Source organism: Azolla caroliniana, unplaced genomic scaffold (genome assembly GCF_043228905.1).
Source record: "Azolla caroliniana isolate FFs.n. ecotype wild unplaced genomic scaffold, voAzoCaro1.0.p SCAF_1, whole genome shotgun sequence".
Taxonomy (NCBI): Eukaryota; Viridiplantae; Streptophyta; class Polypodiopsida; order Salviniales; family Salviniaceae; genus Azolla; species Azolla caroliniana.
The window spans coordinates 8440574-8464818 of record NW_028230436.1 but is presented as its reverse complement, the minus strand read 5'-3'; the positions used below and the strand labels follow the sequence as shown (position 1 = coordinate 8464818).

The window sequence follows — 24245 nt, the reverse complement described above, 5'->3', positions numbered from 1 at the left end:
CAAAGAGGAAAGAACCAAACTGAGATAAAATATTGGATATATGTTAAAGTTGCTGTAAACTCGAGGAATCTCGTTAGTGTATAGTAACACAAATGGTGAGAGGTGAGAGGTGAGAGGTTTTAACGTGAGATAAAATCAACAATAGATTAAATATTGCAACACATTATAGATCACCTACATGGAATATTTGTTCAATATTATTTCTTGGTTCACATTTCAAAAACGACGTTATAATGACAGATCATTAGTCATAAGCAATCAAGAGAGTATAAAATACCATGTGGACAACAAGGTTGTTAAACTATTAATTTAAAGGCACCACACAAGAAGCATGGAATTGTTTACAATAGCATAGGAACACCTTGTAGTGGTGAAGCATCGCCTATTGATTGATCTCATTTTATTCTGGCATCCTTGATATATACACCACACCTATTCCAATTTCCTACTAATGACAACTTGCTCTTCTTTATGTCTCTTTCAAGGGTTGCCTAAGAATATGTCCAAGCATTATTCAACTCATGGCATTTTGTAACATACAAATCCTCATTGGCGTATGAACATAGCAAATTCATTGGGTGGATTAGTTTGTTTTGCTGTGAAATAGGAATCTCTATTCTAGCTTTATAATAGTCCATGTAACGATTTCAATTATGTAGTGATGATTTTATATGTTTCTTTATCCTCTACAATGCAACGACTTGTATTCTTTAGTGATTTTGTATCACTTATTGGTTTGCCCCTTTTTGTCGTGACCTCTCCCATGTAATGACTTTTATCTTTTATTTATTTCTTTTTCCTTTTCCCTCTTCTCTCTTGCTCATCCTTAGGGCAGATAGGCTTGTGAAGCTTTGTTTTTGCCATGGTTTTACATATATGTGTCTCTTTTGTTAGCATCCTTGTGCATACTTTATAAAATTATTTCGTGTTGAATCCAAAGAAATAAAAAACTTTAATTAAGAAACATCAGAAATTATGACATTGTAGTTTAGATTGTACCAATAGCACGGCATTGACTTTACCCCAACCATTTTTTATATTGTCATCACTCCTCGACTCCGCCTCGGCGTTCCCTAGGTCTCACACATGGGGATACAACTACCATGTTAAGATTACCTATGGTTCGAAGAATGTACCTTCTAAAGAACAACTCACATCTAAAGATCCTTATCCATCATAAAAAAAGTGCATGCAATCAAAACAACAATTTGAGAGAGGACTTCATGCGATTTTCAATACGAAGTGTGTAAAGCTAGGATCAACATCTCTCACTTAGCATAGCATTGAATATACGAGGTGCTCACTCCTAAGACATCTCTTTATACTTAAAACCTTGCAATGACAAGGCAAGCAGTGTCGGGCGGAGACTGTACAGACCTTTGGTTTCGCCATGTTTTTTATACATAGCTCTTAAGGAATAAGCAGATGCATGGCGGCCAATTAGTTATTGTATCGATATCTATCTATCTATCTATCTACCTATCTATCTATATATATACATACATAGGTTCGAAGGAATAGATAGAGCAATATTTTTACGATCATGTTCAAGAGGCCAACCAAAAGATGCATGTCAGTGTGTGAAGCTCAGGGAGAGATTTCATTTCATGTATTCGTGTTTGGTTAAGTAATGTTGGGGTTCTCATTCTAAACCCTAAAGAAGAAGAAGAAGATATTGGTTTTATTCCCATTCACATAATACTAAAATAAGGAATAATGTATCTCCTCACTATTACACAATTTAATCAGTACACTGTACATACATACATACATACATACATACATACATATATACATACATACATACATACATATATACATACATACATACATACATCTCTCTCTCTCTCTCTCTCTCTCTAGATAGACATACATGCATCCATACATACATTATTACATACATACATACATACATACATGCATCTCTCTCTCTCTCTCTCTCTCTCTCTCTCTCTCTCTCTGTAGATAGACTCTGTAGTAGTCACAAGAGCCGCATCGTATTGCAATTGGGCGAAAAGAGATGGAGATGGAGATGGCCATGGCCATGGCCATGGAGATGGAGGAGCAGCAGCAGGACGAGGAAGAAGAAGAAGAAGAAGAAGAAGAAGAAGTTGGTCTAGACAAGATGCCGCAGGAATGCCTCGCTCTCATCCTTGGCCGCACCTCGGCTTACGATGCCTCTCGCCTCGCCTCTGTATGCAGCTCCTTTGCCATCGCCGCCCGCTCCAACATCACGTGGCTGCATCTGCTCCCTCCTGCAAACGCCCATGCTGAACCAGAATATCTTCATCTCCTTCTTAACCCTAAATTCAATGACCCCAGCACATGCCCTAATTGTGACTCTAAATCTCACACTAACACTAATGTTACCACCATCACTAACTCAAAAGCAAATCCAATACCTACTTTTTTTGACTGTCATGATGAGAAGAGACAGTTTTTCCGACACCTTTCACAGGGGATCTACCTCAATGATGGCCGTGAACGCATAGTTCTTCTGAAGCGTTTGCGTGGTGGCATCGTTCGGGTAATCTCCGCTTCTGCAATGGACATTGCTTGGGGCAACGATTCCCGTTTTTGGCAATGGGTACCCTCTAGAAGTTCTTGCTTCCCAAAGGTATGGATTGTATTTAGGAAAAAATTGGCATAGTTAGATCGGGGAAACTGTTAACCTAGTTTCATTAGGAAAATGATTAGTCTAGTTTGATTTTCTTCTAATTTGGGGATTTCATTAGCCTAATTTTTTAAAACTAATTTGATAACCTAGTTGAATTGAGGAAATGAGTAACCTTGTTTGATTGGGAAACAATCAACCTAGTTTAGTTGGGGAAATGATTAACCTAGTCTAAGTGGTGAAATGAATGATCTCGTTTGATCGAGGAAATGATTGACATAGTTCTATTCATTCATACTGATATGGAATGCATTTGGAGGCACAGGGAAGAAACCAAAATGGTGTCTTTGTGATATGGTGACTGGAACCCAGACACGCTGGAAAGATATCAGAGGCAGCAAAAGGAAACGAGCTATCGAAAGAATGGCTATAAATTATGAATATGGATTAACCTAGTCCAGTTCATTTGTAATTACGTGGGATACGACATTGGCAAGAAGAGCAAAATGGCTGGCTTATGATGAGAGGGAGCTCTTGGGGACACCCTGACAATAATCTTATTAGTTTGATGTAGAGTAATATGACTATGTTATGTTATTAAGGAAAAGAATTCCAATAATGTTGACCCAAAAGATTCTTGTGGAATTGTGTGAATATTGGATCCTGTAAGTGTGATTATTGGTGGTCTAGTGGCTTCAGTACTAGGATAAGAATCCCATGACAGGAAAAACATACCTATAGGGAAGGCTATTTTTCAGCTTTCTCTTCCTGTTTGCTGTTCCCTATTCATTTTTTTCTTATTTTATTAACTGATATCATTTAGTGAACGTTTTGCTTTAAATCATCTCTAATTTCAGAACGTTGATGACTTCAATTTTGAAAATTAAGTTTTGATGTTTGCATCTTATGAGTGCAAAAATTATACCGAAAGGGTTTCATTTTCAAAGATTGGTTTCCTCTCATCATAATTCGAGGAGGATGGCCATTTTCTGATGATATTAACACAATGCATTCATTCGAGACGTGAATCTGTTTGTGGTTAATAGTGGTAAATAGTATGAATAGTAGAAAAATCAAGACTCACATTAAAATACGAAAACTTGTTATAACTTTTGAGAACGGTTTATGATATCAGGTTGCACACTTGAAAGCAGTATGCTGGTTTGCCGTGAATGGTAAATGGGAGGGTACATTTACGCCGGGAGAATATTCAGTTTGTTGGCGCCTCAAGGTTGTAAACCCACAAGGGGGACAACAACATTTTCTGGCTTGGAGAAAACCTCTTAGATTCTCCTTATCCTACTTGGGTATTAGTGTGCAAAAGGAGCTCGATCTTCGCAACCTTCCTAGAAATGGATTTGAGAAATGGTTCGAGTTCATGGTTGGAGAGATAGTTGTTCGTGGAATATATGATAGTGCTGTGAAGTTGAAACTCGAGTTTGGAATTGAGGAGATTGATTGCTCATTTTGGAAAGGCGGTCTCTTTTTGGATTGCCTCACTGTGAGGCCGTCTCATTGTGATGAAACTATCTATAGAAGCCAACCTGAATTGCATGCATCTTCTGCCCGTGGGAGACCAGGAGTCTTTTGAGATTTTGAATAAATCTTTGGATGTTTGCAAAGAAGAATAAATTTGGATAGTGATTCCACTTTGCAGTTGTAAATAATCATAGCTCATTTGTAATTGGATAGCAACGTCTCTTAAAGAGCATTCTTGTATAGGAAGAGGATGGTGAATAGTTGATTCAGCAGCCAATGTGATCTGTATAGTCCATATCAACTTATGTATATTGAGGATAAGGTTTTGTGAATATTGTATTATAATAGCTCAAAAATTTCAGAGCCTTATTTTATTGACCGGCCATATTCATGTTGAACTTGTGGTGTTCAGGAGGTCATTAATTCAATACACCAACTTGACATGTGATTTAGGAAAAGAATGTATGGCGTGAAAAACGAGTTTTGGGAGGATTGGAACCCAAGTTTATGCTATCTGAAATATACAATAATCATGAAATTATATTTCTCTCCATAATAAATCAGCTCTGTAGAAGAAGTTTGTAGACCAAACCATTGCATGACAGACACGTTTAGAGTGTTTATGACCTACTAACAAACCCGAATTTAGTGCAGTGAATGTACACTACAAAACCTAATTCCATAGCTATGTAGATTGTTGTCCCCTCTTGGTTTCTGTTTATTGTATATGTAATGTTTGTTCATAAATCAAAATGCAGATGGTGCATATTTTCAAGCTCAAGATTCATGAAAGAGGGAGCTCTAAAACCACATAAAAACATGTATTAAGGTTTATTCAAAGAATATTATTGTGATTTTAAGCATAAACTTTTGAATGTACAGCAAACTTGATTGGGTTGATAACAATATTATTTGGTATGAATATAATGAGTTAGATGGTCTATTGCTGATGGCAGCACAAAAGTAGAGACCGTAAATTTACATGAGACTTGTGGAACGTTCCTTCAATCAAAAATAGGTTTATGCAAGTCTAGGAAAGGACGCACGGGCAACTTTTTTTTTTGCTTTATTTAGTGGCAATGTTTTTTGAGTTTTTCTTTTCACACGATGGATTTGTAACTAAACATGAAATATGAACTACAGAATAAACTATTTAAAGGTATCTGAAAATGCATCATGAACTATTTAAACAAGACACATAAACATGCATAATAATAAAGCTATCTAAACATGTAACTCCCAAGAAAAAGTAAATAAAAGCTATCTAAACATGTAACTTGCAAGAAAAATTTTGAACTTAAAAAAGGAATTTATGATGTTGTAAAAAGAATTGCGGCTGGTTTAATCTTTGAAGGGAGAAGTTACGTTTAGATCAAGTATGATTCTGGCATATTCTTAATTCAAGACTAAATCCTACCATCTTGTGTGAGTTTGTGTGTTTTTGGGCCATATGGACTCATCTTTCAGGTTGAAATAGCTTTCTTGAGAGAATACATTCTGGATTTTCAATGAAGGTCATTAAAAAGAAATCATAGATTTTGAGGTGAGGGGATAGTAAGACCACTTCCATCCTTATCCATATTGTGTTAGGCATGTCCATGCCCATCTTCTTAAATAAATCATTCCCTTGCTTAGATGGTTAGCTTTCTTTAGGTACCTTCATTAGCAATACCAGGATCACCTAGGAGTTTTTGCACCCTTGAGGCCTAAGATGATCAAATAAATGCTTGCCCAAATGCATATTCCCGTATACTCGACAAGCCCCGAGCGACCCCAAATAGACCGCCATATCAGCTTGAATCGGCATTCTTAACAAGAGCTTTTCAAGCCTCTCAAAGTCTCCTGCTCTTCCGAGAAGATCAATCAAACATCCATAATGCCGAATATCTGGGCTCAATCTATGGCCATCATTACTCATAGACTCAAAGAATTCCACACCTTTGTCTAGAAAGCCCATTTGACAACAAGCCGAGAGAAGAGAAAGTAATGTTACGGCATTCGGAGGAACATTCACACTTTGCATTCTGTCAAAAGTATTCAAAGCCTCAGCATACTCTCCACATTCAGTATATGCATCTATCAATGAATTCCACACTGCAGTGTCAGGTTTTGCCAGTGTACTAAATATTGACTGAGAATCAACTGCCATCATGCATTTGCCGTATGCATGGATGAGACTTGCACCCAACAAATGGTTTAGACCATCTCGAATCCACAAAATACTATGATGAATCTGCCTACACAACTCCACACTTCCCATGTCACTGCAGGCTCGTAATATAGAAACATATGCTGAATCATCACCCCCCAAAGGAAGACCTCTTTCTTGCATTTCTTGAAACAATTGCAAAGCTTTCATCTCTCCTGAACCTTGTTCCACATATGTCGATAGCATCACATTATACAAAATCGAATCTCGTTCAGCCAATGCATAGAATGTGTGCTCGGCTTCAAGAATGGCCCCACATTTTCCATACATGTTAGTTATTTTACAACGTAAATGAATGTCGTAATCAAGACCTTTTGCTAACACATCATTGTGTAAGGCCTTCCCAATTTCGAGGGGCATCACCTCGATGGGTCTTAGATTGTGAATTTCTGCCATCTCTAAGGGTTTACAACATGCTTGAAGTGCACATGTGATGGCATGCTCATCTGGTGTTATACCTTCTCGTTGCATCTCTTTGTAGAGTTGCAAAACCTTCTTACCATTGCCCTGCTCAGCATTTAATGAGAGAATTACGGTCCACGATATGATGTCATGTTTGCTAGTGCTTTGAAAAAGGTCTTCAGCTTCTTGAAACGCTTCACATTTGACATAGAGATTCAAGAGAGCGTTAACAATGAATATATCAGAGTCCATGGAGCCTTTCCTTTTAGCATCTGAATGCAATGCCTGGCCAATTTTGAGTGACATCTCCTTCACTGATAACCAAGATTTTCCAGGTATAATGGATTCTTTCTTTGTTGCAAATACACAACAAGCCTTAATGACAATGAGAAGGGTTTTTTCATCTGAATCAGCACCCTGTTCATGCATTTGTCGATATAGCTTTAAAGCCTCTTTGGTCTTACAATGCTCTACGTATATTGATAGCATTTCCGTCCATGACACACTATTGCGGTTTGTTAGCATAACAAACACGCTTTCGGCATCAAGGATATGCCCACAATTTCCATACATTGTCACAAGGTTGTTACCGATGAAGCTGCACAATTCGAAACCTCGTTGTAATGCTTCAACATGGAGTATGTGACCAATATCTAAAGTTGTTCTACTCACAGAAACACAAGAAATTCCTTCCTTCTTGACAAGCGCAGAGCACCCTTGAAGTGCAACTGCAATTGTCCATTCGTTAGGAGTCACTCCTTCTGCATACATTTTGTTATAGATTTCCATAGCTTTATGTTCAAGTCCATTCTCAATATAGACTGAAAGCATAGTAGTCCAGGAGACAACATCACAATGATGCAGACATTTCCAGAATAAATTTTCTGATTCTGTAAACTGGCCAAATTCGGCATACATGCGGAGAAGAGTAGAAACAAAAATTGCCCATCTATCATGGATGTCATATTGTTCCATGAGAACATGGGCATGCAAAATTTGTCCACAATCAATGCATCCAATATTAGTACAAGCCTTAACAAGGCATACGAAGGTATATTCATTTGGATTCACACCCTCTTCCAACATATGGACATACATTTGAAGAGCATTTCCAAGATTTCCTCTCTCTGAATAACCACATATTAGGGCTGTCCATGAGAAGACAGTTCTACATAGAAGCCCTTCAAAAACCTCAAAAGCATTATCAAAACTGCCACATTTAACGAGAGTAAGGACCAAATACTCATAGAGAGAAGTGGTATGTGGATGATGTGTAGGGTCATTACATTGTTGGGTCATCATGTGGGCATGAACCAGTTTGGCATGATGTAGAGATTTGTTCTTCTGGCAAAGCTTTAAGAGAGACCAGCAATCGTTCCGAGTGAGCGAGCAAGCGCCTTCTTTTTGCAAGAGGTCTACGGCCATATGGAGGAGGCCATCTCTGCAGAGAGATTGGATGTGCAGAGACGTAGTTCTGTTGTCTTGCAGCTTCTGCCGATGCTGCCGAGACCGAAGAAGATGCTGCCCACTCCATGGACCGGGCTTGCTCTTGCCTCCCGCATCTGAAGGCAACCCACGATTGCATTTCATCATCAGACATGTCGTAGTGGAGGTGGTGCATATCGCTGTAGGAGAGAGTGGATACTGTCCTGTTCCACAGAGTAGAAGAGAAACTCTAGAAGGAGAGGCCCATGACAATACAGAGAGTAGATGCTGTCCTGTTCCACAGAGTAGAAGAGAAACTCTAGAAGGAGAGGTCCATGACAATACAGAGTAAATGCTGTCCTGTTCCACAGAGTAGAAGAGAAGCTCTAGAAGGAGAGGTCCATGTTAATACAGAGATTAGATGCTGTCCTGTTCCACAGAGTAGAAGAGAAGCTCTAGAAGGAGAGGTCCATGACAATACAGTAGCAGCATGGACACTTCAAAACCTCTTGTCCGACTACAGCTTCGCATCCTCATGTGTGAAAACACTGATTTTCCGAGAGTTCGGACCCCTACCATCCTCATGGCGGCCTCTCTTTGCAGACAATCGATCCGAGAATTTGTAAGGAATGGCTGGTTTGAGAAAGTCTTGAACAGAGCCGCAAACAATTGGAACCTGTTTGAAAGAGCTCGATGTCGGTATGGTGCTGAAACAATCACACACGAATTTTGATCAAAGGTGAGGATGAGAATCATGGGCTGGCCGCTGCACCATATGTACTTTTTCCCCAAGAATTCAAGTTATTCTCTTGTAGTACATTCTTAATTATGAGCTTTATAGTGAATCTAGATTCAATTCACATAATTAAGATCTTGAATACAATTTGTAGTAATTCTCACAAGTTTCTAAGTTATCTTCAAACAAGTTCTTTCATGCTTGGGTGATATTACGTTGGATGCATTTTGGTTTCAATTGGGTACACAATAGAAGTTGCAAAACATATGAAGTTGATATCTTGAATCAACATTTTCAAAGTTTATTGTTGGGTTGAGCATATGGTTGGAGCTACAATATTTCATGAATAATACATGCATTCAATTTCAATGATGGCTTGTGGCCAAGTAGCATGGATTTTCATGACCGTAGATCCTTAGCTCTTGTGAAAGAAATGGAGATCTATTGGTGAACTTGTAAGAATTTTCTCAATTCACGTCCAATGAACAACTCTTATGGCATATTAATGTGTTCTACAACAAAATGCCTACTAAGCATGATGCTTAGTGCTAGTATCTATTGCAAAGTCTGGTAAAAGATCTGCGAGCATATGCTAGTAGGAAATCAAGCTTAGTTCCAATCAGTAGCTAGCAACGCATAAAAGTAATTCATACACTAAAAACACTTGTTCTACTTGGCATTATATGTTTGTTTGGTTGTATGAACTAGACATTCATGAAAACCATCCATAAACATGCTAGATGATTGTGAGTCGTGATAGACCATATGGAGACGCAATAGTTTCTATGTGACCAATTTCAACGATATCAACATTGTAGGAAGTTGTGATGATGCAATGTGTAATAATGCTATTCGATTATATGTATAGGAGTGATTCCTTGTGGTCATCTATAATACATACAAATATTACATACTTTTGTATGTAATCCATGCTTCTTTGCATGGAAACTACAATTCATAGTTTATGGATCATGTGTGCAAGGAAAAGGTTCTTAGTCATGTGTGGAAAAAAATATAGTGACCAAAGGATGCAATCCCTGTGTTAGAGATTAATATTTGGACCCTATTGTAAGCCAATTTTGCAAGATACTATCTCGTAATCTTCGTTTGTTCATAGAACCCCTTCACTTATTTGATATCCTTCTTTTGTTTTGAGTGGTAGCTCATACCTTTGCCAATTCTTCACCACAACGAGATTTTAAAGAAGTGCACTTCACCTACATCACCTTGATTTGTGCCTCTTCCATCCAGACCTTTGATATCCATCTTTTGTTTTGAGTGGTAGGTCATATCTTTGCCAAATGACATGCCCTTCATCTCATCTAAATCACCTTGATTCTTGCCATTTCTCATCTAAAACCCCTACTCCACCTTCCATTTCAGCTAATGCAAAGATATTAGCTATGAGCAAAGATGTTGAGTCACTCTCAAAGCTAACTTGCTTCATCTGATTGGCAAGCCGATTTGCTCTTTTGACATCCAAATGCATTCTACAAGCACTGAGCAATGTGGTCCACAAGGTGTCCACAGGTTGTGACGGCAAAAAGCTCACCAAGCTCTCCCCTTCCTCTAGTCTCCCTGCCCTACTTAAAAGGTTGATTATACAATTAAAATGTTGAATTGTTGGTCTAATACCATGAACTTGAAGCATCGAAAGAAAACAACGAAGCCCCTCATCCACATACCCTCCATGGCTACATGCTGAAAGAACACTGGAGAATGTGGCTTTATCAGGGCGGATGTCTTTAGATTCCATATCATGAAACATCTCCAAAGCCATCTTGCCCTGACCATGTTGTGCATATACTGAGATCAAAGTATTCCATGTTACAACAGTTCGATGAGGAAATACATCCAAAACTAGCTTTGCATGATCTAGGCTTCCACATTTCCCATACATATGAATCAAAGATGTTCCAACCACTATATCAGATTCCATTGACGCACCTACAATGCATGCATGCATCCTCTTACCATCTACTAATGATGCCTCGGTAACACACGCCGAGAGACTAGTTGCAAATGTCGCATAATTGGGAATGAAGCATTCCATCTGCATTTGATGAAAGCATTTAAATCCCTCAATGTGATGGCATTGCCTGGCACATGCAGCAATCATGGCATTCCATGAGATCACATCTTTCTCAGACAATTCATCGAACACTAATCCTGCATGTTTAAGCATGCCATGTTTACCATAAAATGTGATAAGTGCTGTAGTGATGTCAACATTTATGTTCAAGCTTCCTCCTCTTACAACGCAAGCATGGGCAAACTTCCCTTCGGCTAGTTTCCCTTCACTACACGCATCTAAAAGCATGGTGAATGTGATCTCTACTGGCTCGATGCCTTCTTGTAGCATTTGTTGAAAATGTTGTATGGCCCTCATCTTTTCCTCGCAATAAATGAATGAAGTAAGCATTGTGTTGTGGGAAATTACATCGTGCTCAGACATATAATCAAATATTGTTTTGGCATGCTCCAGGAGCTTGCATTTTCCATACATGTTAACGAGAGCAGTCCCAACAATAACATCCATGAACAATGGACAGAGAGATGCATGTATGTGTTTTCCGAGACTTGGGTTGGGTAAAGTTGCACATGCACCAAGTGTGTTTGTGCGAACAATCATGTCTGGCATTGTGCTTTCCATATGCATTTGGTAAAACAATTGAATAGCCATATTTCCATGCATTTGGCTGGCATATTCTGTAATCATAGTTCCCCAAGTAACACAATTCCGATTGCTCATCTCATCAAATACTTCTCGAGCTTCGTCCAAACTATTGCATTTGCCATACATGTTTATAAGAGCATTTCCAAGAACCATATCTAGATCTATAGAGCTTTCCATCTTCTTCTTATTCTTCACGCAAGCATGCAAATGTCTACCTTTTGCTAACCATTTCTGATTTGCACAAAGATTGAACAATGTGGTATAAGTCACATGCGTTGGGCTAACATTTTCCTCCATCATCACGTCAAAACAAAAGAAAGCTTCATCACTGAATCCATGTTGTGAATAAGCAGAAATTATGGTATTCCAACATACAACATCTGCCTTCTCTGTCTTATGAAAAATCCTCAGAGCATCTTCAAGGCTACAACACTTGTGGTACATATTCATGAGAGCACTATGGAGCACTAAATCAAGGTTCAAATCACTCTCAAATAGACACGATTCCATCTTTCTCGCTTCATTTAGATCTTTCAAATCTGCACAAGCAGAGATACAGGTGAGGAAAGAAACCCTATCAGGTCTTACATTTTTAGCAAACTTCATTTTCTCAAATAGAAAAAGAGCTTCATGGCTATGCCAATTGTTAACAAAAGCTCTCATCATGAGGTTCCATGAGAACACATTAGGATCAGGTATGGAAGAGAATGTACACAATGCATCTTTCAAAGCTCCGAATCTCCCATACATGTCGATGACCATATTCTCGATGAATCGATCTTGTTGGAATCCATAGATTTCTACGATGTGTGCGTGGATGATCCTTCCATGGTAGAGGTCTATGCATAGCTTCAAAGAAGAGATGAAGGGCTCTTGTTGAGGGAGAGCTTTGTCGCAAGTTCTGCTTGCCAATTGCGGCATCGAGGTCATCATAGCTGGGGAAGCAGGGGAGGAACAGAGTCATCTCTAGTAGAGAGACCTGTCACACACAAGGTAAGGAATGGAATGTGTCTGTTTTCAAGTCTCTAGACATTTTTACCCACTATCTATCCTCTGTGGGCTACAAACAAACTACCTTGTGTTCAAGTAGTGTCCATACTATTCATTATTTGGACATTTGTGCAATGGTGGGTGACACTACTCATTATTTGGTCATCGGTGCAACTTGCAAAGTTGATACTATGTATTCATTAATTTGGACGGTGGAGCGTAGTGCCGATACGATCCATTGTTTGGACATCAATGTAGTGTCAACACGACCCATTGTTTGGACATGCGTGCAATGTCGATACGATCCATTATTTGGACATGAGTGCACTGTTGATACGATCCATTGTTTGGACATCAATGTAGTGTCGATATGATCCATTGTTTGGGCATTAGTGTAATGTCGATACGATCCATTATTTGGACATCAGGTACTATCGATACGATCTGGAGAATGACCAGAAGCATTTGCTACAAAGCTACCACGCAAGGACAACAACAATACTATCGGTAAATAATGGTGAAGATTTGAATGATTACTGAATGATTCTTCGTATCAGTCAATTTTTTACCATAAATACTTTGGACATTAGTGTAATGTCAATACGACCCATTTTTTGGACATGAGTGTAGTGTCATAGTGTCGATATTGTTTGGATGTTGCCATGGTGTCGATATTGTTTGTTATTTGGATGTCGGAGGCAATGTTGATACTATTCATTATTTGGACGTCAACATAATTTCAATATTATTCATTATTTGGACATTGGCACACAGAAGATGAACGACGCTTCCTCGTGAGTTGGGTATTGAATCTATCAATTAGCTTCTATACTACATAGTAATATGACCAGTAGGCAGGGATATTATGCTTCGTTATGAGGTCAATATTTATGCTAGGTCACTAGGTTGACATTCCTAATATTGTGGCTTAGAACTAATGTGATAGAATTATCTAGGCAAGTCAAATCACACGTGGTGGTGACATCGATGTTTATGACCTCCTATGAGAAAAGAAAGACATGACCAAGTGTAGGGAAGTGTTACAATCCTCGTTTTCACAACCAAACATAATGTCTTAATTCATAGTTTTTTATCTTATTAGGAAAGGAATACATCTTGCTTTTGGATGCCAAACACAAGGTTTGATCTTTGCTCTTGCCTCAAGGGCCAAAATGAATGTTATTTTCTATTGATTAGCATCCAAATACGAAATTCGAATTCTCGTTTTACTCAATAAATTATATCTTCTTTTTCTCCCTTTCAAAGGTTGAATAGATGCATCATGGGAGAAGAGAACGATAAGGGCATTCACATATCCAAAGTCTCCATTATCAAATATCCAAAGCATATTTTGATATTTGAAAAGATATTACTCATAGAAAATCACTCAATCATTAAGCTATATACAATTAAGGGACTCACCAATTTAATTGTTGGTTGACTAATAATGCAAAAACTAAGTACAATATGCTTTAAATTACATGAGAGGACGCAAATAGGTAATGTTGCGGTTAGCATGTACTTTGTAATGGTTAGTATCATAATTCAAGTAACTAATAATGCATTCACATTGTGGTTAATGCCAATGTAGTAAGTGTTATTGGAAGTTGGATCAAGATGAGCCATACATGGACCATGGATGTAGCATGGATGGTCATAAATACACTTCTAAAACCTCAGCTTCTTAAGAAAAAAATTCGCATCCCGATTTAAGAAGTTTGCTTATCACTTGCTTTGCTTAACACTCCATCATGTGCTTTAGATGGGTTTCATAAGCTTGTTTCTTACAGAGCATTGTATGCAAGATCACTCATAGATAAACAAATTCAAAATGTTATGACATAAATTGGAGAAAAATTATTAGCATTGAATGACTCTGATCACATGCACGTGGGAGTGGTATAATATTTACATCTAGTGCTAATAGTTGGTGATCACTACTTATATTTCTTATGACTGGCAACATTGCATTTTGTCTTTCAACATGATGGAAAGCTTACACATTTTTATCTTTCATGCATAACATATACATATATAACGTCCCACTAGATATATGCATTGAAATTTATACAAATGATGAGTCCACTAGTAAGAATAATTTTTAAGAGCATTTGAAATGTGAATGAAGCTTCAACAACGTAGTTAAGCCTCCATGATGATTGTGAATCCTCTAGGAAGCCCGCCAAACTCTGTCATTGTTTACGTCATGTGATGGGAGCCTTAGAACATTTGAAACATCAAAATGCATCAGGAACATCCACACAAAACAATTATGTGTGTGCTCTTTTATAATCCTACAAATCATATGGAGGTTAAGGGATACATAGTATACTCTCTATTTTTTTTATCGAGCTGAATTGAAAAAAATCTTAAATGCAAGCTTCAAAAAAGCAAAAGCAAACTAGTTCAAGGTTCTCAAAACAAGTTTTTACAATGTCAAGGAGATGTTAAACAAGATAAAGTATGTATTCGTGAACTCGTACAAAATCCCCCCAAGACATACGGTCATGCGAAGAAAATGTTTGTGAAAAGGCCAAAAATTATGCATCCAATTTGGAGTTTGCTTAATAAAACAAATTTTGTTATGAGTTTAATGGAAGGTAGGAGACTTTTTGACCTCTTGTAAGTTGTAAGGATGGACCAAAGTTGAAAAAATGGACGAAGAATATGGCTCCTCTAATGTAGACCAATGTAAATGGGAATATCCCACATACTTGAACTTCTTTTGTAAATGCATTCACGGGTCACCCAAAGAAGAAGTCTATTTATTTGAATTAAAGAAATTAACAAGACAACTAGTTGTGTATCACACCTAAAGCAATTAACTTGACCAAGAAGTGTGATTCTTGGGCTCTTTCTCCAAATCATGCATCTTACTCAGTGGGGAATTATTAGCCATCCTTGAGTGTGGCACTTCATAACTTCATGTATGTAACTTCCTTTCAATTTCATTAAAAGAATAATTAGTCTCTTATCATAGAGTATTAGGTAAAATATGTCAAAATTGTCTCCTAGAAGTTGTTTTATTTTGTTTCTTCGTAGGAGGTGTTAAACACACTCCCAACTTGTTCTTTGTATAATCTCAAATGTTACGTATTTGTTTAGATCTTAAAAATGCAAGCACTAATAGTTACACATAAATTATCAATGGTTTTCATCTTGATATGGACATAAAGCTTTCTTCACGTCCATCTCATATTTACATGCTACAAGCATAGATCTCATTTAGAACAATGTTCTATGAGGTTGTAAATGAATTGTTTGCTTGAAAATAGTTTTGATGGGAAAACCTTCCTTTATAATTTCTGATTAGCTAACAAACTCAAACCTTTAGTTACTACACTAATTTGTGTTTACATAATGAGTCGTCATTCTTGTTATCAACAATCCATTTTCTATATTATTGCTACCTACATTTAGGAATGGTGTAAAATGCCATTATTTTTTTGTTTAAACCCTATGCCATGAAATTCTATTCAATTTCCTTCTTAAATTTGGATTTGCAACTAGTAGTACATGTCAATAGCTACAAAAAAACCCTATTTCATGAAATCCAATTCAATTTCCCTCTTAAATTTGGATTTGCAACTAGTAGTACATGTCAATAGCTACAAAAAAACCCTATTTCATGAAATCCAATTCAATTTCCCTCTTAAATTTGGATTTGCAACTAATAGTACATGTCAATAGCTACAAAGACTCTAGTTGTTCCTTTGCTATACTAAACTAGTTTTAATTTTGCTCATGAGTAGTTGCTTAAACTTGGTTTTAATTTTGTTTACCTCTTAGGGCCTGTGTTACGCTCAAACATCATTCTTTTATACTAGGTCACAGGTTGTAACGCTTCTTCAACAACTTTATCGTCACATATTTATTTTATAAAGGCATGATCTAGTAAGGGTAGTTGTTGCCTCTTTAAATGGCATCCCTACCAATGGTCATCTCTCTTTTTCTTTATATATTTACAAGTCTAGAGAGAGAGAGAGAGAGAGAGATGTCGCGTAAAGTGCATGTTTATAGAGACTTTGCATTAATCAAAAGTAGGGACTAATAAATGAATACCACATATCCATATGGATGCATAAGAGATAGGCAATGGTGCAAAACTTAAACCCCCACAAGGTAGAATGATCACTTCACACATCTAGATTCTAGACATTGCTTGTTGGAGATTATGCATATCTAGATACAACCAATAAAACTAAGGCTTCTATTCTAGGGTATTGGTAAAGTGAGACCATGCCTCACCGGAACTTTCTCTCCAAATTCTTAAGCTCAATTTTATGACCAAACTAAAAACAATTATGCATTGGATGGCTTAAGAATTTGAACAATTATGGTACCTAAACAATTTGGATAGTTTAGATACCAAACTAACCAAATTCTTAAGCTCAATTTTATGACCAAACTAAAAACAATTATGCACTGGATGTCCCTTTTCAATCCTCATTTCAATCCTCACTATCAGGCTTAGAGCATGTCCCTTTTCAATCCTCATTTTAGCTACTTATATGGCTATCCATGTGCCATAGCACAACTATAAGCTTCTATCACATACTTTGGATTCGAACACTCTTGCTTGATAGTATGCCACCATGTCAAAGATGGTAGAGGCATTCTCAAGAGAAATGAAATTTAGACATAGTAATTATGTGAATAATCAAAGAACAATACTTCATTCCAAGGTTGTCATGTTCAAATTATCACTATCTGCACTAATGCTAACGGGCCCATACTATAGTATTAATAAGATAGTTATGCATGCACAAAGAATATTCATTATATATACCTAATGGGCATTTCTTTAATCTTGTCTTAATAATATAGGTCTGCATGAAAAATTACCCTCTGAAACATAACCATCAATTGGAGAATCTGATTTATAAACATCAACATAAAGCTTCATATGACCCTCTTCACTACAATAATGAGACTTCGGTGATCCAACAACCTCAATCTTTTACTTTTTCCAACATAGAAACAAAAAGGGATATGACAGCTTGTTTAAGACAAGAAAGAACCTTCAATACAATAATAGGTTTAAACCAACAAAAACTTGCCTAACCCATGGACATAAAAGAGAGCTTGTTTGGATATAGTATGTGTCGTTTCACATTTTTTCTCCTTGTTTACAGCAGGACAATACACAAAATTCTCTTGTAAAATAACACAGTGCATAGAATCAAGATGAAATGTACATACCACATTATTATAAGATAAAAATCAACTCTGTAAATTGCAATAAAAAACCACAAAAACACATTGTTCTCATATAAGGAGCCATTTGAAATAAAAGAAATTGGCATAAAATAGTTTACTGTTCATTGATTGATTCAAGCAACAGCACATTTTCTTTGCGCAAACAAGTGTAAAACAAAGGCAGTTTTTTATTGCCTGTAAATTTCTCAAAACTAACCACCATCATATCTCTGGATATCACCATGTAGTGTCATCTCTTCATACATGTGATTTAAACATCATGATAATGATGCTATATGCAATAATATTATTGTTATGACCATCCATATACACATTACTTCTACTCAATTCAATCATGGTGTCGAATTTCTGGAATCAAGGTGGAATAGTGTGGCTTGTTGCTTGATTTTGCTTCTTTCATCACTGATCTGCATGGCATGAATGTGATATGATCCGAAAAGTTTTTCTTTTTACAAGTGCAAGAGGGTAGTGATAGCAGAGGGAAAAATGAATGAAAAAGCCATTCTGTTCTGTTCTCACTTACAAATTGCATATACTCAAGGCATACTCCGAAAATTTGTGGAAAAGCCTGATACCAACATGCCGGGAAAATAATGGAAAAGAGGCTGAAAAAATAGTGACTGGGTCAGCTTGGCTAAGCCTTATCACATTTTACTTTGGGTGCAAAATTTTACCTATTAACACCATATTTGCTTTGATGCACACTGCAAATAACTACTAGCAATGTAGCTATTTTTAGTCACTGTTTGTACTCTGTGCCCTCACGCAGCCAGGAACTACTGAATATTCTAACGAAAGCCTGAGAAATGTCTGCAAAACAAATTTGAAAATAATAACATTGTTAGGTTCAAACCAAACTAGAAAACGTAATATATCTATAGAAAACGATGTGTTACATAACCAGAACATAAAGTACTATATACGTGTGTATGTATATATTACATATATATGAAATCGATATTATTTAACCAAGCTAATGGAATATATCAAAATGCCCCTAAATTGTTGGGTGTTTACTTAAAAACTCCAGTATTTTCAACTAATTATAAAATTTATTAGTAAACAGGAATATTCTGCCTCTTATATCTATCAGAAACAAGGTATTATACAACTGAAGCAGAACAAGAACTTTACCTATTAAGAACAGAGTATTATAGAAGATACCTGCTTGGCAGCAGCATCAAATTTGGCTCATCAGTCTGGAACCACATAAGGCAAAGCATGTATGCAAACTGATGGTAAATATACAGCCTCGGCCCATGCTTCTGGAGTTTCAACTTGTTCTAGAATTACGTTCTTCTGGTCCCTTGAATTACACATAAATAACCATTCCTGATCATCGATTGCGCACCATACCTTCTCTCTCTCTACAAGAGCAGCTCGAGCTTGTCTTTGAATAATCAACTCATCCTCAACTTCTTGACAAGCTGTTTTGGTAAGAGCTAATACATCATTCGATGGAGTGATACTTCCATTACTCATCAATTTTGTTGATATCAAGGGAAGCTGAGAATTTATTTTACTATCAGGTTCACTTGCAACTTTTGGTGATATTAACGTAAGTGAAGAACCTAATCTACTCTCATATTCACTTGCTCTATGCAAAGAAACCACCCCCTCATCTAAGAGCACTTTCCCTCCAGAAACATCAGTTTGTGATCTTTGAAGTGTGATGGTTTCATCATGTTCAGCAGCATAGAAGACTGCAGATTTTGTATCCAATAGCTTCCCATTTGTTAAGTTAATTCCTTCCTCAATGCTTCCATATGCTTGAGACTTCTTTGATCGCTTATCTTTATCTGACAAAGCACAAGCACCATCATAGACCTATCAAATATTAAATAGGTGCAGAATGATGCAAAGGGTTTTCTGTCTTTAGGAGGATGTAAGTCTAGCTCCAAGTAATGGAGAAAATGATGATAAGTTTTCCTTACCACGGCGTGAGCTGTCACCATTTGTCTCGCTGTCTCTTTTCCTTTTCTTCTTTTTGTCTTTGTCTTTGTCTTTGTTCTTGTCTTTGTTTTTGTCTTTGTGCTTGTGCTTGTCTTTCTGCACTCTCTTCGAAAATTGTGGAAGTTAGAAAACTGTGTACATTTCAAGGACATTCCAACAAAACAAAGATCTATAAAAGAAACCAAGCATCCAGCCATTCCATACATAATAATAAAAGGACTGATAAGAGCTTGAAATCCTAAAGATTTTAATGGAAACAAAGGGCATAATATTGAATTTGTACATCCTATTAAGTTACTTCAATGAAGAAGATACATCAATACAATCCAAATACCAGTACTAATTTATTTTCAGTATCAAGATTCCAAAGTTCTGGTAACAAAACTAATAATACAAAATTACACACCCTTGCAATGAAAACAACCGATATCAAGATTCCTAGGAAAAAGTGAACGTGAAACCGAAAGGATGTAAATCATAGAACTTGTGCACCCAAACAGATATTTAACATCCTAAACAAAGGGAATGTAACATGTCACCAAAATAATCTCTAACATCATTCCACAGGTTGAAGAATATCTTTAATTATGATACACCCTGTTTCCATATTAATTCATTCACATAGAGCATGTAATCAATCCCAAACCGCACGGCACGCATACATTAGATTATCACAACACAGTAAGCTTTCTTTGTATGTCTAAAAGGTGCAAAACTAAGCCATGCTATGTAGTTCTTATCTAGGACATAATAGCATAACTTTATCTATTTTTCAAAGTCCATATTATATAGTCTCCATCCCAATGAATTAAGAGGAAGACAAAATAATTAACCTATCAGGCTGATGTCGTTACACTTACATATAACTATTGCGGATGGCCTTATGTACCTATTTTACTTGCAGCTAAGATGCATAGCTTTATCATTCTTTTTGCTATCAGCAGTGCACACAACTCAGACCAGAAGTTAGCCTTATCCTGGAATTATATAAGATAGTACATGATATGCAATCTTGCATTCATGCTGTCCGAGAAAGAGGCATCATACTATACAAATAAGGTAGATGGAGGTGCACTGAGAGCTAGCCAAGGCACCCTTGTCCCTTGAAAATAACAGGACTAAATCAAGAAACGTTTTGAGCTCCATTGTCCTCCACTGCCCATTGAGGCTACTAGATTTCGGAAGGATTTTTCTGTTTTCACATAAATACAGCTGTGTTACAGTGTAAAATGCCTTCTTCTCAACCTTTGTATCCATATGTCATAAAGATGTGGATGATGCAATGTAAATGACTTCTTCCTCCTCCTCCATTTCCATATATATCCATCCATCATAAAGATGTGGCTGATAAAATGCCTTTGGTTATAAACCTAGTTCATCACAGACGTGTGATTAAGGATTACAGACCTCCAGTAGTAAGTCTTGGTTCCCATGGATTTCAAATGAAAGCAAAACGTGATTAAGGATCACGAATCTAGTGATTCAGCATAGTTTCCCACAGACTTCAAACAAAATCAATGCATGATTAAAAATCGGAAACGTTGGGTAATAACCCTAGCTCCCCATGGATTTCGAGCAAAATCAAGGTATGATTAAGGATCACAAAGCTCCTATACTAGGTCTAGGTCCCTGTGGATTTAAACCAAAAGCAGTGAGTGATTTAAGGATCACAAACATTTAATGATCAGTATAGGTCACAAATCAGTGTGTTATTAAGGGTCACAGACCTTTCAAACAAAAATGACAGCGTGGTTAAGGATCACCAATCTCTGGCAGAAAATCCAGACCACCATGGGTTTTAAACAAAAGCAATGTGTGATTAAGGATCACAAACCTTTGGTTGTAAGTCTAGTTCCTCAACCATAATCAATCGAGTTATCAAGGATCACAAGACATTTCTGACAAATATTTGAAACAAAAGCAATAATGATGGTGATGAGGACTCCAAACCAAAAATAAAGAAGCAGTGACATGTGTTTTAAAGACCACACAAACCTTTGGTGATAAGCCAAGCTCCACATGAGGCTTCTTCTCGTATCCAGGGGGTGGGTATGGATAGCAGCGAGACATGGCTTAACAAAGCCTTTTCAGGGTCGAAGACAGTGATGATAATGTTGATGCTGACAATGATTGTGGAATCCTCCAAAAACCAATGGAATTGATAGTGATAGCAAGACCTAGGGGGCAGCAAAGAGGAGCTAGAACTACTCTGTCCGCACTCTCGAAACACCATGTCAATACATCCGCTCTCTATCTTTATCTTTCTATATTCCTCTTATGTCTCCTTCTCCCCCTTTCAAGCTAGAACACAGTCAAAGGGAATCTGTGATCTCAGCCACACTAAGTTTAGGTTTAAGTTTTACTTCAATGCAGGGAGAGACATATTATGTTTAGGTATCTATAGTGTCTTTCCTCCCCTGTTTTTTTTTTCTTCGAGTCGTTCATTCAAAACATCGGGAAGTGATCGATCGTCTGGCTGTGAAAATTTAGGGTTTTGAAAAGACGATCAGCTGAAATGGATGCTGTTTGCAGTAATCCGATGAGCAGTACAAATCCATGCGGGAGCAACAACAACACGAGTCTCTGCGTGGATTCTGTAAGGGGTGAAGAATGAATTTTAGGGTTTCCAGGGTAAGGGGCAGTATTGTGGGTCAAAGGATCGTATAGTCCCTGTGCATGGCTCCTTCGTTCTTCTTTCTTCTGCTGGTTCTCTGCAAAATAGGAGCAAAACAAGAAGAAAACGAGCAGCAGGTTCTTCCCCTATTCTCTGCAAAACTCTCCCCCTCCCCTTTCTCTAAGGGCTCTGTTTTGGCCCTCATTTTATACCTCCCACACACACACACACAAATTAATTAATTAATTTAATTTAATTTAATTAATTAATTAAAAACACAAGCTCAAATTAATAGCAACTCAAAAAATGGGATTTTTTTTGGAAGAAAAAAAAAATGGAAATCTAAAACCTAAACAAATTTGATGGCTTTTTAACCCTAAACATTTTCACTTCAATCTTTTCTTTTCTTTTTACTCGAGCAATCATCGTGGCAACGCATCACTGATAATATTATGTACATATGATTGGTCGATCCCGTCTAGCCCCGCCATCCATCCATGCCATTCCTTCCATATGACTTCTTTGTTCCCGCTCTCTCTTCAATTTATTCTGAACAGTTAGGGAAAGGATGGGGAGGGAGGGGCACGACGTGGTTTGAGTGTTGTAAATAAGCCCATCGGTTTTGAGGTCGCATGTCCTTGTTACAATGCTCTCGCCATCTTTTGATCACAGTTCGAGCTTACTCTCCTCACATTGTCTACTCTGGTTCATACAAATGTGGTGCCCCTATTCTGCCCCAACTTGGGACTCACCAAGGGGCCCAATCCCCACTCCCAACGAGTAGCCCCAGGGAACCACCCATAATATTATTGTTCTGGTAACGATGCACACCCTGAATCGCAGGCACACATTATATTGCATATGTTGCACCAAACAACAAAACCATATTATCTGATGGGGAAACCTCACTTATTCAGACATGCTAGAATTCATTCCTTTGTTTGTCATCTGCATTTTATTCCCATGTAGATTAGCTTACATTCTCTTTACATGAGGTTGGGCACTCGTGCACACTAAGAGAGGCTCGCTTGACATTTTGTCTAGGGTTGAAGCCAAAAAAAATACTAGATTGGGAAAGAAAAATCAAGAAAAGGAGTTTGATGGTATGTAAGAAGAACAGGAGCTAACCGAAATGGTTTGACAAAATTGAGATCTTCCTTACACATAATTCTTCTAGTCTTATGCATATTTTTCTCCTAACATGCCACTTTGTGATCATGCATAACTATCATACATTGTGCTATGATAGCTATAGTGTAGAGTCTCACAATAATGTGATATATGTACAATACTAGATATGAAATGTTACAATGATTATATGATTATCATGTGTGATATGTTAACTCCATCCCCCTCTATCAACAATGAGTTCCAAGAATTGCAATACATGAATTGAGACCTAGTTTATGAGGACACCAATGATGAAATTTTGGTACAAGAGCTAGTGTATTAACAAGATTTTTTGTGGGTTCCTAAGTTTGATCATTAAAAATATAACCTAGTCAAACGAAGAGGATAGTATAACTTGTAGTGTTACGGGCATGACCATATAATATCCCGTGGTAAGATTATACCGTAGTACTTTATCCATGTGTATAAAATACTACAGTATAATCGTGGATAAAGTGCTACGGTATAATCTTAACACGAGATATTATATGGTCATGCCCATAACATGTAGTGCATGATCTTGAGGTATAAATAGATTCAACCTTAAACGTTGGTTCATTAACAAGTTGACCATGAGGTGTCGCGGAACCATTTGATTTAGAATGTAATTAGGAGCACATGGTTGGAAGATGTCACGTGGAACACCTAGTGGATACACATATCTGAAGGAATATCGAAACAAAATGTCACGTCATTCACCTGTGTGAATATCACAAATTGTGCAACATGCCGAAAATCTAACTTTTGGCTTGACTT

General features: G+C 37.3%; 4 protein-coding genes across 7 annotated transcripts; 1 reads left to right on the top strand and 3 right to left on the bottom strand.

Annotated features, from left to right (window-relative positions):
* Positions 1-2009: 2009 nt before the first annotated feature.
* Positions 2010-4471, top strand: LOC147868823 (putative F-box protein PP2-B12). The gene is made up of 2 exons (XM_087323808.1): positions 2010-2617; positions 3750-4471. The coding sequence occupies exons 1-2, from the start codon at positions 2021-2023 to the stop codon at positions 4203-4205; spliced, it is 1053 nt and encodes a 350-aa protein (XP_087179934.1). The 5' UTR covers positions 2010-2020; the 3' UTR covers positions 4206-4471.
* A 1150-nt stretch (positions 4472-5621) lies between these two features.
* Positions 5622-8474, bottom strand: LOC147868822 (putative pentatricopeptide repeat-containing protein At3g01580). The gene has a single exon (XM_087323736.1). The coding sequence runs from the start codon at positions 8295-8297 to the stop codon at positions 5775-5777; it is 2523 nt and encodes an 840-aa protein (XP_087179862.1). The 5' UTR covers positions 8298-8474; the 3' UTR covers positions 5622-5774.
* Positions 8475-10171: 1697 nt separating this feature from the next.
* LOC147868821 (pentatricopeptide repeat-containing protein At1g11290, chloroplastic-like) lies at positions 10172-12539 on the bottom strand. Of its 2 annotated transcripts, none has more exons than XM_087323758.1 (2): positions 12256-12539; positions 10172-12081 (listed from the first exon to the last, which is right to left on the bottom strand). In XM_087323758.1, the coding sequence occupies exons 1-2, from the start codon at positions 12473-12475 to the stop codon at positions 10193-10195; spliced, it is 2109 nt and encodes a 702-aa protein (XP_087179884.1). In that variant the 5' UTR covers positions 12476-12539; the 3' UTR covers positions 10172-10192. The 2 variants fall into 2 exon arrangements, with proteins under 2 accessions (XP_087179884.1, XP_087179891.1); XM_087323765.1 differs by having other exon boundaries at positions 12291-12475.
* A 5276-nt stretch (positions 12540-17815) lies between these two features.
* Positions 17816-22506, bottom strand: LOC147868820 (uncharacterized). Of its 3 annotated transcripts, XR_015530147.1 has the most exons (5): positions 21701-22505; positions 19687-19801; positions 18917-19551; positions 18427-18562; positions 17816-18357 (listed from the first exon to the last, which is right to left on the bottom strand). XR_015530147.1 is itself a non-coding variant. In XM_087323832.1 (4 exons), exons 1-3 carry the CDS (start codon positions 21724-21726, stop codon positions 18947-18949), a joined length of 774 nt encoding a protein of 257 aa, XP_087179958.1. In that variant the 5' UTR covers positions 21727-22506; the 3' UTR covers positions 17816-18562; positions 18917-18946. The 3 variants fall into 3 exon arrangements, 2 of the variants coding, with proteins under 2 accessions (XP_087179958.1, XP_087179947.1); XM_087323832.1 differs by having other exon boundaries at positions 17816-18562; positions 18917-19579; positions 21701-22506; XM_087323821.1 differs by having other exon boundaries at positions 17816-18562.
* Positions 22507-24245: the final 1739 nt, after the last annotated feature.

What these genes read in the sequence shown, in the direction of transcription:
- LOC147868823 (XM_087323808.1), top strand. Translation starts at nt 2,021, where the DNA reads ATGGAGATGGAGATGGCCATGGCCATGGCCATGGAGATGGAGGAGCAG. An exon ending in GAAGTTCTTGCTTCCCAAAG is followed by an intron (nt 2,618 to 3,749) that starts GTATGGATTGTA and finishes TTATGATATCAG; the next exon opens with GTTGCACACTTGAAAGCAGT.
- LOC147868822 (XM_087323736.1), bottom strand. Translation starts at nt 8,297, where the DNA reads ATGATGAAATGCAATCGTGGGTTGCCTTCAGATGCGGGAGGCAAGAGC.
- LOC147868821 (XM_087323758.1), bottom strand. Translation starts at nt 12,475, where the DNA reads ATGATGACCTCGATGCCGCAATTGGCAAGCAGAACTTGCGACAAAGCT. An exon ending in AGCTTTGAAAGATGCATTGT is followed by an intron (nt 12,082 to 12,255) that starts GTACATTCTCTT and finishes CTGCTTGTGCAG; the next exon opens with ATTTGAAAGATCTAAATGAA.
- LOC147868820 (XM_087323821.1), bottom strand. Translation starts at nt 21,775, where the DNA reads ATGTCTCGCTGCTATCCATACCCACCCCCTGGATACGAGAAGAAGCCT. An exon ending in AGCTTGGCTTATCACCAAAG is followed by an intron (nt 19,802 to 21,700) that starts GTTTGTGTGGTC and finishes AAGAGAGTGCAG; the next exon opens with AAAGACAAGCACAAGCACAA. An exon ending in TGGTGACAGCTCACGCCGTG is followed by an intron (nt 19,552 to 19,686) that starts GTAAGGAAAACT and finishes GTGCTTTGTCAG; the next exon opens with ATAAAGATAAGCGATCAAAG.